The 12,172-nt window shown below is 38.9% G+C and overlaps 1 protein-coding gene across 5 annotated transcripts in view; it reads left to right on the forward strand.

Moving 5' to 3' along the window:
* The first annotated feature begins 4,736 nt into the window (after positions 1-4,736).
* Positions 4,737-12,172, forward strand: part of KDM3A (lysine demethylase 3A) — a 57,745-nt gene continuing 50,309 nt past the window's right edge. For 2 of the 5 annotated variants that reach the window (XM_012774325.2, XM_076000955.1), the window contains exons 1-2: positions 4,737-4,830; positions 5,393-5,608. In XM_012774325.2, the coding sequence (XP_012629779.1) occupies positions 5,423-5,608 (186 nt within the window). In that variant the 5' untranslated portion in view covers positions 4,737-4,830; positions 5,393-5,422. Of the gene's footprint in view, positions 4,915-5,392; positions 5,609-12,172 lie in introns of all 5 variants that reach the window. The other 3 variants (XM_012774326.2, XM_076000953.1, XM_076000954.1) reach the window with 2 other exon arrangements.

The raw sequence follows: 12,172 nt of genomic DNA on the forward strand, positions 1-12,172 counted from the left end.
GGACAATCTTTATGGAAAATAGTATGGAGATAACCCAAAGAACTAAAAATAGAGCTATCATTTGATCCAGCAATCCCACTACTGGGTATTTACCCAAAGGACAAAAAGACACTCTATAAAAATGACACCTACACTCCACCGTTCATAGCAGCACAATTCACAATCACAAAGGTGTGGAGTCAACCCAAGTGCCCATCAATACACGAGTGGATTAATAAAATGTAAATATTAATAAAATTAATAAAATATGTATACCATGGAGTGCTACTCAGCCATAAAAAAGTGGTGAACTATAATACCTCTTGTAACAACCTCTATGGAACTGGAGACCATCCTTTTAAGTGAATTATTGCAAGAATGGAAAAATGAACATCACATGTACTCACTACTAGATTGGAACTAATAGATCAACACTCATATGCACATATGGTAGTAAAAATTCAACAGAAACCAAGCAGGTGGGAGGGAGGAGGAGGGCATGGATAAATTCACACCTAATAGGTACAATGCACACTTTCTGGGTGATGGACATACTTATAACTTTGACTCAAACTATACAAAAGCAATTAATGTAACCAGAACATTGTACCCTGTAATATTCTGAAATAATAAAATAAAATAAAATAGAAAAAAAATACTAACTTTAAATTTTAAAAGTAACATATGAATACATTCGCCTTACAAAAACAAGAGAATTATAGGGGCTCGGGAGATTGGGGAGATGTTGACCAAAGGACACAAAATTTCAGTTAGACAGGAGGAATAAGTTCAAGAGATCTATTGTGTTAATACATTATAGTGACTATAGTGAATATATTGTATATTTGAAAATTACTAAGAATAGATTTTGTGTTCTTATCACAAAAATATTATAAATATGTGAGATAATACATATGTTAAATAGCTTGATTTAGCTATTCCACAATGTGTATATATCAAAACATCATGTTGTACACCATAAATACATACAGTTTTTACTTGTCTACTAAAAATAAAGTGAAAAAAATTTAAATACAAAAAAAGTAAGAATCACAAATAATTCTAATTGCCTTTGACTTACACTTCCAATTCTGGTTTGCATCCTCAATACCAGCAACCATTATTGTATGTTTTTATGTGTTTAACAGAACATGAATAGTGTTTTTTTGTATATGTATTTTATATAGTACCAAAGGAAACTTTCTTTTTCAATAAAAATGTTTTGATAACATATTTTTATTGGTAATCTACTTTTCATTCCTTTTCAAATGCTCTACAGCTTTCCAATGTATGTATCACATTCCATTTATTAATTTTATTTATTCATTCCCTGAGGTACATTCAGATTATTTCTAATTTTTTACAATATCATCAACACTGAAATAAACAACCCTGTAAATGTTTTCTAGTTCATGTATGTAGGTGTTTTCCTATGGTACATATCTTATATTCCTAGATTTTTAGGATGTTTAAAAATATTTTTAAAAACAGATATTGATTATAATTGTGTGCTTTTAGTATTCCTACTTTCCTAGTTTTGAATACTTTTTCCTAATTTAGAAAGACTTTTAAGATCATGATTAAGTGTTCAATATGAGTGTATATTCTTTTTAATCTCCACTAAATGAACAAATGATTTTTCTCTTTTTGTGTTTTTAAATTGATATATCAATTAAATTAGTGGTACAAATTTTAGGGGGTACATGTGGTATTTTGTCACATGTATACACTGTGTGATGATCAAATCAGGGTAATTGGGATATCCATCACCTCAAACACTTATCTTTTCCTTGTGTTAGGGGCATTGCAATTTTTTTCTTCTGTTATTTTGAAATATATGTTATTAACTATAATTTTTCTACCAATTTTTCTCTTTTAACCTGTTGTGGTGAACTATAGTAATTTTCTAATGTTGATATATCCTTATCTTCATATGATAACCCTAATAAGCCATGATGATTGGTTGGGTGTGGCAGCTCATGCCTGTAATCCTAGTGCCTTAGGAGGCAGAGGTGGGAGGATCAGTTGAGGCCAGGAGATCAAGACCGGCTTGGGCTACATAACAAGACTCCATCTCTACAAAAAATTTTAAAAATTAGCCAGGCACAGTGGCACACATCTGTAGTCCTACTCCAGAGGCTAAGGCAGGAGGATCACTTGAGCCCAGGACTTCAAATCTGTAGTGAGCTATGATTGTAGCACTGCATTCCAGCCTGGGTGACAGAGAAGGGCCCCCCTAAAAAAAAGAAAAAGAAATGGTGATTATTTAAAGAAATATTGCTGGATTTAATTTCCTGATATTTATATAAGAGTTTTTTCCATCTATGTTCATAAGTGTAATTGAATCATAGTTTTCTTGTACACTTCTGGTTGAAAGTTGGTAATACATTTTGCACATTTTATAAAATGCTTTGGCTATCTTTCCATCTTTTTAAAGTTCTGTAACCATGAATACAAGACAGGATTTACATGTTTCTTGAGGTTTGGTAGAACTTGTTATTTAGCAACTGTTTTTCAAATTAATAGTTAATTATTATAACTAATTACATTAATTATATAATCTAAGTCCTTCATACTATCAGTTGGTTTTTAATCTATATGGTGTCTATTTCTGGGATAGATTTATTTATACCTTCTACTCTAATTACAAACTATGGAGGCTTTCCCATATTTCTAATAGTATTAGCTTAGGCTATGCTATGGTTTCAGAGTCATAATAGTTCAGGAGTGTATATTATCTTAATGGACTTTGTCCTTCAGTAATACAAAATCCTTTCTCTTTTCATGCTTTTCCTTTCAATTATGTTAATATTGCTATATTGCTTTCCTTTGGATACTATTTAATTAAAATTCTTTAGCCGAATATTTTTGAGTTTTCTGTGTCATTGCCATTTGCTTGTGATCAATTTATGGTCGAATTTTTAAAATTTGTTGTTTATTTACCAAGAGAAACTATTCCTTAGCCCACATGTTCAAACCTAGGAACACATGTCACTGAAAAATTTACATGTAATTCAACCCAAGGAAAGTCTTTTAATTCCCCAAATCACTTTGCACTCTGAAAGATACAAGCCTTCCCCACCACCTCAAAATCTTTCATAGAATCATAATTTCTGTAGAAATCAGCATATGCCTTCTTTCTTGGTTCAGCCACAGCAAACTTATAGAGAGCTGCAATCCCCAGGGAAACAACAAATGCTCCAACAATATGAAATTGCAGCCACCTGGCCAATCTGAGGTTTTGTCAAGTGATGGAAGCTCTGGTAGTTACTGTCTTTGCTAGGTATGTCAACCTCTACACATCCTTCCTGGCTAATGGAGAAATGAAGTTTAACTTTGTTTTTAATCTCAACTGTCATTTTAAATTTAAATGACTGAAATTAACCCATTTATATTTATTGTACTTACTCCTCTTGTTTTAATTTCATTTTATTTACCACATTTTCTTCTAGTTTCTTTTGCTTTTCTTGTTCCCATTTCTGCCTTTTGTTTAACTGGATAGGTTTTCTTTGTCCCTACCCCCACTCCTTTAATGGTCTGCAAATTATAAATCCAATTTAATTCTTCACTGTTATTCTTCACTTTAAAAACTTAAGGTCACATATTCAGAACACATGTTTAAAATCAATAATCAATACCTGGAGTTAATTTGCCTCTATAATCCTGAAATATGTTTCTGAACTTTTTCCTGATTCTCACTTCTCACGTTTGTAAAATTGGGAGCATGAGTTCTTCAGTTGTTATCTTAAAGATTAAATGTGATGCAGTCTCAAGCACCAGGCTTTATAAAGAGGTCTTCAATTCTTTCATTTCAATTCTTCATTCAACCAAGATACTTCAGATCCAGAGCACACAATTACCTATCTCCTTTGTCCTTCAAAGTCACCTTCTCTTTCATATCTCTTGCATCATTCATTATAGTCTTCATATCTCTCTCACTGTCTCTCAATTTCTTTGTAATTCTCAGAATATCTTCTCCTCCCCCTTTTACATAAAAAAATTCTACATTGTACTGAATAGCCTCTTTTTTTTAGATTTAATGAACATCATTTTCCAATGACCCATGGCTTTCTTCGTTTACCCTTCAAAATGGCGGACTTTAGACGTTCCATGATCAGCACCACGTGAGCCCCGCCTCCCGCGGCCATTTCGCCCAGCAGCCCAAGCTAGAGCTCCTGCTCCGAGAAGCGCCTGCGCACGAGCCTCCAGAGCACTGTTGCTCCTCCCTCTAACTGAGTACGCCTGAAACCGCACGTTCCCTTCCCTTCCCCCCCTAAAGACTCTGCTTCGGTCTCACTCCTTCCTGTGAGATTCTTCCGCCAAGTGGAAGGCCCATCTTCGGTCGACAGCCTACGCACTTGAAGAGTAATCCAATAGCCACTTCAAGCCTAGGGTCTCGTCATTCAGTATTATCTGTGCGTCACGGCAATTTTCCTCCGGTCCTCAAAGTTGATAACCGATTTCGCGGGACTTTTTGTATATTGTGAGGCAATAAACGGAAAGAATAGGCCTGTGGCGGAGGGATCTCTCGCTTACTCTCTGTGTACTTTAACCTAATGGGGGTCGCCTGGGAGTCGGAAGGGGGAGGGTAAAGGGAGGAGGCAGCCAAGGAATTGTTTTTTTTCTCTCGCCCCGCCTTCTCTAGGCTGGCCAATAGTGATGGTCTGTTTCCCCAGAAGCCTCGCCCAGCTTCTGTACCTCAGCCAATGAACGGCCGAAGCGGCTCCGAGGGGGCGGGCCGGGGAGGCTGTGCGTGTCTTGTGAGAGCTCTTGAACGAAGTCAGAGCTAGAGTCTGCTGGGCGGCTGGAAACGGCGGCCGTCGCCGGTGACTCAGGGAGGCGGGAGGCGGGGTAAGAGCGCCGCGGCCTCGGCTGCGGGGAGAGGAGGAAGAAAGGTGAAGGCACCGAGCGCGCGGCCCCGCCGGCGGTGCGCAGGTCCTGGCGACGGGCGCCCGGGGGTCGGCGGCCGGGATTCGGGGTGCCGGGGCGGGGCGGCGGGGCAAGTGCGGAATCGCGGGCTCTCCCACCCTCTCCGCGGGGCCGTCCGGGGCGGGGACCCGGCCGCCCCGGACAGGCCCTCTGCATTGGGGGCCTTTTCTTTTCCGGCGTGAGGAATGAACACTTTGAAATCCACTTGAGCCTCAAATAATTCTCCCCTCACTCCCTCTGCGTTTAGGTTTAAGGTTTTAGGAAAGCGAAACTTGGGAGAGCGAGGGTCACGAGGCGTCTGGGCCGTGTTTGCGGTGGGGGAGGGACCTGGGGGGCGGGGAGGGCGCGGGTGGACGGCTCGGGTGCGGGGTCCTCCTGGGGTCGCGTCCTCGGTGCAGGGCTTGGACCTCTCCCCCGCCGTCCCTTCCCGTCCCCCCTCCCCAACCGGCCGCCCCCATCACATTTTGTTTTTGTGTTTTGGCAGGGAGGAGCCCTTCCTGCAGGCGTGGAAACCATGGTGCTCACGCTCGGAGAAAGTTGGCCGGTATTGGTGGGGAAGCGATTCCTCAGTCTGTTCGTAGCCGACGGCAGCGAAGGCGGCCACGACAGCTGGGATGTGGAGCGCGTCGCCGAGTGGCCCTGGCACTCCGGGACCATTCGAGCTGTCTCCCACACTGATGTTACCAAGAAAGACCTGAAGGTAAAACGGCTCCCGGGCCTCGGCAGCCCGGACGTTTCGCAGTTACCTTGGTAACGCGACGGTCGGTCCCCTCCCTCCGTTTTCTGAAAACCGGGGCGACCAGAAAGTTGGCATCTGATCTAAAGGTGCAGAAAACTAGACCTTGAAAGTCTTTGAAATGGTTGTGTAGAGCCGAGGTGTGTTTGGCCTAGAGTTCCTGGCTGCTTGGGTTTAATAATGGGCTTAGGGTTGTTTAGACAGGCTTCAATAATGCCGGTGCTGTGCCCCCACTAGGGCTGTCGGATTATTTTTACAAAAGCAATAGTGTTATTGTTAGTATTAGGTTGGGCAAGTGGGTGACGTTTGGAATCGTAAAGAATTGAGGGTTGGTGCTTGGAAGTACTTCAGATGCGTTTTTGTTTGTTTGCACTTCTTGATTTCTCCACTCAACTTTTTGAAAAAACTTTCAGACTTGTCAAAAATGAAGTGAGTGTAGAGGGAGGAGCTTAGTTCTGTTTGGCGTTTAGGTTGGGTATCTGTCCGTATATGGTGGGTCAGGGCAGGGTTGGGTTCCTGGTTGTCTCAGATGAGTCCGTGGGTGGGTGTGGGATATGGCCATATATGGAGGGATGGGGTGGAGCTGCACCGTATATGGTATATTGGAGGAATGGCTTCAAAATATCACACTTGGATGTTTGAGGGGAGGGAGAGAAATGGGAACAAGTGCAGCCAGTGATTTTTTAAATCAGAATGACACTCGGAACCTTTTTCTGTTAGATCTCTTCAAAGAGATGAATTCTGATTGTGCTTTCTAATAGAAGTATTGGTTTGAAAGGATTGTCTGGGAACAACCAGTGAGGAAGCCATTATACCAACAAAGACTCCTTTGTGCAAAAATAAAAAAGGATTCTCACAAAGACTCCAAAGTGGTGATAACTTGAAGGAAGCTTGTCAGAACAGAAGATATTTACACTCTGGGTAATGGATATATCTTCACTTGGTCCTCATCTTTGCTTTTTCTTGAAAACTGTGCTCAAATAAAGGAAGCAAGTTTCAGCATTGACAGTTGAAGATGTGTTGATTTCTGAAACACGGTTCATTTGAACATTTCACAGTGACAGTGCATGCCCAAACTAGTATTAGTCTACAAAAGGCTGTAGGAAAAGGATATGTGGTTATATATTTTTAAGCTTTGTGTGTCCCTGTCTTCATGTTGACAGGGAGAAATGACCATTGAGCACATGCCAAGCATTTTGCAAAGCACTTCACAGCCATGATCTTATTTAATTCTTAGAGCAGATCTTGGAAGTAGGTACTACTACTTTCTCCATTTAACAGATGAAAATATTGTGCCTGAGGGATATTAAGTATCTTGCCCAACGTCACATACCTAGGAATTGGCATAGCCTGTATTCTGTTTAATCCAGGAAGTTTTACTTCAGAAGCTACCCTATTAAGCAGGCATCCTCAAACTATGGCCCACGGGCCACATTCGGATGTTTTTGCCCGTTTGATTTTTTACTTCAAAATAAGATATGTGCAGTGTGCATAGGAATTTTTTCATAGTTTTTTTTAAACTATAGTCCGGCCCTCCAACTGTCTGAGGGACAGTGAACTGGCCCCCTGTTTAAAAAGTTTGAGGACCCCTGCTCTTAACCATCACATTTGTGATCAAGAGCTGTGCCACAAAAGGGCTCCTGTCATACACTGTGAGGTTTGTTTTTTTTCCCATTCCACTTATTCTACCAAATCAGGTTTTGATGTTTATAAAGATAATGTATTCTGATGCAGGGATGACCAATCTATTTGCTTTAGGTTAATAACCTTTCTATGTAAAATGGGCTTTGTGTACTAGATTTCCATCATGGTTTTTGTGGTTTATTTCACCTACCAAGTAAAATTTTCTTTGCCTTTGTTTTTATCTGATTTGAATGAAAACAAGATTTTATTTAAACTTTACAGTCTTTAGTTCTTTGGCAGATAATGAGAGACTAAGTGTTCCCTTCTCTTCCCTGGCAGTGATTGAGGACCTATTGGATTAGTCAAGAAATCTAGGAGGTTTTATATATATTTATATATGTTTTTTATTCCACATCTCCCTGCCCTCTTCAACCTTTGAGGAGATGGTTGTATCTTTTTCAGAATGAGGAAATAGATTTGGGAAAAGGAGTCTTGACCAGTGTGAGGTGCCAGTCTACTCTGTTTCTCTTTTTAAATCATGATTTATCCCTATATTCCTTAGTTGAGTAGCAGATGAAGTAACTGGCTTAAGTTTAGGGGCCATACTGTATTTAACAAAAGATAGGTTTTTGAAACAATAAAATCAGTGCTTGCTTGGTGAAATGTAGGCAGAAACAAAGTAAGACTATGCTTACACCTGGGCTTAGGGACATTAAGTTTTGGGGGGCCATTGGGCTGGCAGCTGACATGAATATGAATAAATAAAATTCAAGTAGTGTGCAGCTGTTCTTCTAGTATTAGTACAAATACAAGTTTCTCTAGAGTAGCTTGCTTTGGTAGTTACCTAGTAGTTACAGATGATATTAAATGAGTCCAAGGCCTGTTAATTTTGTTTCACCTAGACAGAGACGGTAACAAAGTCAGTTACTTAGGTAACAAAAAGACACCGTGTCTAGTAGTTGGTTACAAATAGGTGAACACATAATAACAATAGATAATAATGATTCAGTGGTTATTATGTGACATTAAATCCTCACAAATATCCTAGATGGTAAACTACATTGTTTTAGTGTCAAAAATTGAGGCTTAAAGAAATTAAATAATTTGTCCAAGTTTGTTTCCAGACCTTAAACACAAGACTTTAATATTCAGGTAGAGCGAGGTTAGAGCACTTTATTTTGCTAGCCTCTGTATGCCTAGCACCTAGAACGCTGCTTGGCATATAGTATGTGCTCAAATATTTGAATGAATAAATGAAGGGGTCATAAAATTATTACTTTTATTATGGAGAAAGAGTTTAGAAATAATCTGATAGGGCAGTAGCATTCTCTTCCTCTCTAGTGGCAACAGATCTTAGTTAGATGTGGTTGTAAGGACTTCTTTAATCTTATTTTTATCCCACTCTTTCTACTTGGGTATGAAGCAAGTTGTTTCCTAATTGACTGCATACACATAATTATGTATGCTAGGAATGCCCTCCTTCCCTAACTTGTCTATCTCTTCCTTTAAAACTACCTTTTCCTTAAGTCTTCTGCCCCTTCTTAATCCTGAGAGGGGTACTTGGCAGATAAGTAGTCCTTGCCATCTATGTATACCATTTCCTGTTATTGTCAGCAAGTGGGTGCCTTGACCAATGCCTACCCTTCCATCCTTGTGTACAACTGGAGCTTTAATGTTGGTGAGTTCTGCTGCCAGTCAAGCCATGTAAAATGCGAAACTCATAGTACAGTGTAATAAAAACTGTTTACCCCTTATAAATGAAAGCTAGACTCTGGGATTTTAGACAAGCATTTTATTTAGATGTAAGAAGACATAAATAGAAGCATAATGAATTAATTTCTTAATTTGTAGAATAGTGAATTAAGTGATATTCTTCATTGTAGTGCTGAGCATAGAGTAAGTATGTAATTAAAACTTCTTGACTAAAAACCATGCCATTCTGTGCTCCTACTTTTAAACTTGGAAACATTTTCCTTAGCATTTCTGATGGTTTTCATAATCACATTTTCAGGTGAAATGAGTATATACTAGGAATGGGAGATTTTAAGATTAGCTTGATTAAATATAATATTCATGTATCATAAAGAGATTTTCTTTGGGGGAAAAATTAGCTTGAAATAATTAATATGAAATATCCAATATCTGTTCAAGGTATTTGATAGGCTAATAAGGTAGACATTTACAAAATATCCTAGTTGAAAGAAGAATAAATTTGGAAGTTATAGGTAGTAAGTCATAATTGGCCTCTTTTTGGCCTTTGCAGCCAGACAGTGTGGGCCAGGAGAACATGGGGGAGAGAACACAATTTGAACTAGACACTGTTTAATAGATACATTTATCAGCTTGTATGAGTTTGGTAAAGTCACTTTAGTTTGTCCTGAATTAAATTTTTTTTTAATAGAAATATCTGCAGAAGAGGCTCTTTGAGGTGAATGTTCTTAAATATAAAATCTCAGACCTCAAGGCACAAATGAAAGACATACATTTTTTTTTTTTTTTTTTTTTTTTTTTTGAGACAGAGTCTCACTTTGTTGCCCAGGCTAGAGTGAGTGCCATGGCGTCAGCCTAGCTCACAGCAACCTCAAACTCCTGGGCTCAAGCAATACTACTGCCTCAGCCTCCTGAGTAGCTGGGACTACAGGCATGTGCCACCATGCCCGGCTAATTTTTTCTAGATATATGTCAGTTGGCCAATTAATTTCTTTCTATTTATAGTAGAGACGGGGTCTCGCTCTTGCTCAGGCTGGTTTTGAACTCCTGACCTTGAGCAATCCGCCCGCCTCGGCCTCCCAAGAGCTAGGATTACAGGCGTGAGCCACAGCGCCCGGCCGAAAGACATACATGGTTTTGATAGGAAACTTTTAAAGGATTATTAAAGAAAGCTCACAACTTGTTGATTTTATTTATTTTTGAAAAGTCATCTTTTTTCAAACCAGAGTTAATGTGAATTTTTGACTGACACAACATAGTATTTTAAAGTCATAAATTTAAATTGATTGAGCTAAACTTTTTTGAAAAAACAATCACTCAAAACTTTAGATATGAATAAGGGACCCTGTCCGAATTTTGGTTTAGGGTTATCTTAAACTTGAAAGAGTGATCTGATAAGAACTGTGATATTGCTTAAGTTTTGGGAAAGCACTGAAGATCTTAAATCCTTCACCCTTTTTTTTTTGCTGAATAGATATAATCATGGTGAAGACCCTCTCTCTCCCACTCCTAACTTAAGAATTGATACCCCAGTAAATTAAGATTTGAATGAACATGGAAGTCTTGAAACTACCTAGTTGCCTTGCCGGGTACTTTACATACATTGTCTTTTACAATATACCTAACAATTCAATGAGAGATAGGTATTATTTCCTTCATTTTGAAGCTAGTAAAACAAGATTCAGAGAACTTAGACTTAAGCAAGAGTTCTTTACCTGGGTTGCAGGTTAATTGGTTTCCTTTGTAATTGTATGTATTTTATTTTGTGTATATACAGTCATTCTAAAAAAGCTTCAGTATAGCTGGAATTCAAATATATATCTCTTTGATTCTGGAATTTGTATATCCTCATTCCTCTTATACCATGTTGCTAATAGGTGGGAAAACTCTGTCACCTAAAACTAGGTTGGGTTTAAAGTTAATGTGAATAATGAGGCAGAAAAACTAGTCAATTTAGAGGAGATGTCAAAGGATCTTGATTCCGTGGCTGGGAAACAGGAAAGAAGATGGGCACTCTCTGCACACCTTTGTGAAGGACCGTTTGGTTGGTTACAGTGATAGAACAATATATAACTGGGGTGTAGTATACAAAGTCTTGCCACATAGGTATTCACATATTTGCATATTTATTTGCATTTAGAAAGTATTCAGTAATAACTGCAAAGTTAAAAGCCTGCAATACCAAGAAGATATGTAGCTTTGTACGTGAAGTTGACTGGGAAGTTAAGGATGCAGGTTTTGTTGGGGAAGAAGGGAATGTTACATTTTATTGATTTTAGACGTATCCAGTAGACTGGAGACAGTTTGGGATTGTGGGATTGGGACTAGTGGTATATTACTGCCTCCTAAGTAGATGAGAGAAACAGGATAGGAGTCTAATTGAGAGAGATAATTTATTCATTTATTTATTCTAACAAACATTGGAGTACTGACAAGGTACTGTATACCAATGATATACAATAGTAAATAAAAGAGCAGACAGACTTTGACAAATTGGAATTTATGTCAGTCAGTTAACCACAAATAAATAATGCAAAATGTGGATAAGTGCTTGGAAGGAAAAGTACAAAGCTTTGAGTACAATTAGCAAGGTGATGGAACTCCCTTGGGAGAGAGAGGCTCTTTAGTAAGGGGAGGTTTCTTTGAGGAAAGGATTTTTGAATTGGGTTCTGACAGATAATCTCAAGTTAACTAGTTAGTAAACTACAGGTTGAAAAGGAATATATGAGTGATGTCTTTGAAATTATGAGCAGAGTTGGTGAATGATAGATCTATGAACTAATTCCTTGAAACCAAAATGAGAGAACTCTTTAGTAAGAGGAGGAATTTTGTTTTATTTTACTTTTTAAAGAGACTGTGTCTTGTTCTGTCTCTCAGGCTGGATTGCAGTGGCGTGATCAAAGCTAACTGTAACCTCAAACTCCTGGCCTCAAGCAGTCCTCCCACCTTGGCCTCTTAAGTAGCTGGGACTACTATACCCAGCTAATTTTAACATTTTTTTGTAGAGATGGGGTCTTGCTATGTTGCCTAGGCTGGTCTTGAATTTCTGGCCTTGAAGGGATCCTCCTGCCTCAGCCTCCCAAAGTGCTGGGATTACAGGCCGAGCCACTGTGTCTGGCCAGACTATTAAATAAAATAAAAATAGTGCTTTTTGCACCAGGTATTGAGGAAGTTTATTGTAATCATTAAAATGCA

Source organism: Microcebus murinus, chromosome 3 (assembly GCF_040939455.1).
Source record: "Microcebus murinus isolate Inina chromosome 3, M.murinus_Inina_mat1.0, whole genome shotgun sequence".
Classification (NCBI taxonomy): domain Eukaryota; kingdom Metazoa; phylum Chordata; class Mammalia; order Primates; family Cheirogaleidae; genus Microcebus; species Microcebus murinus.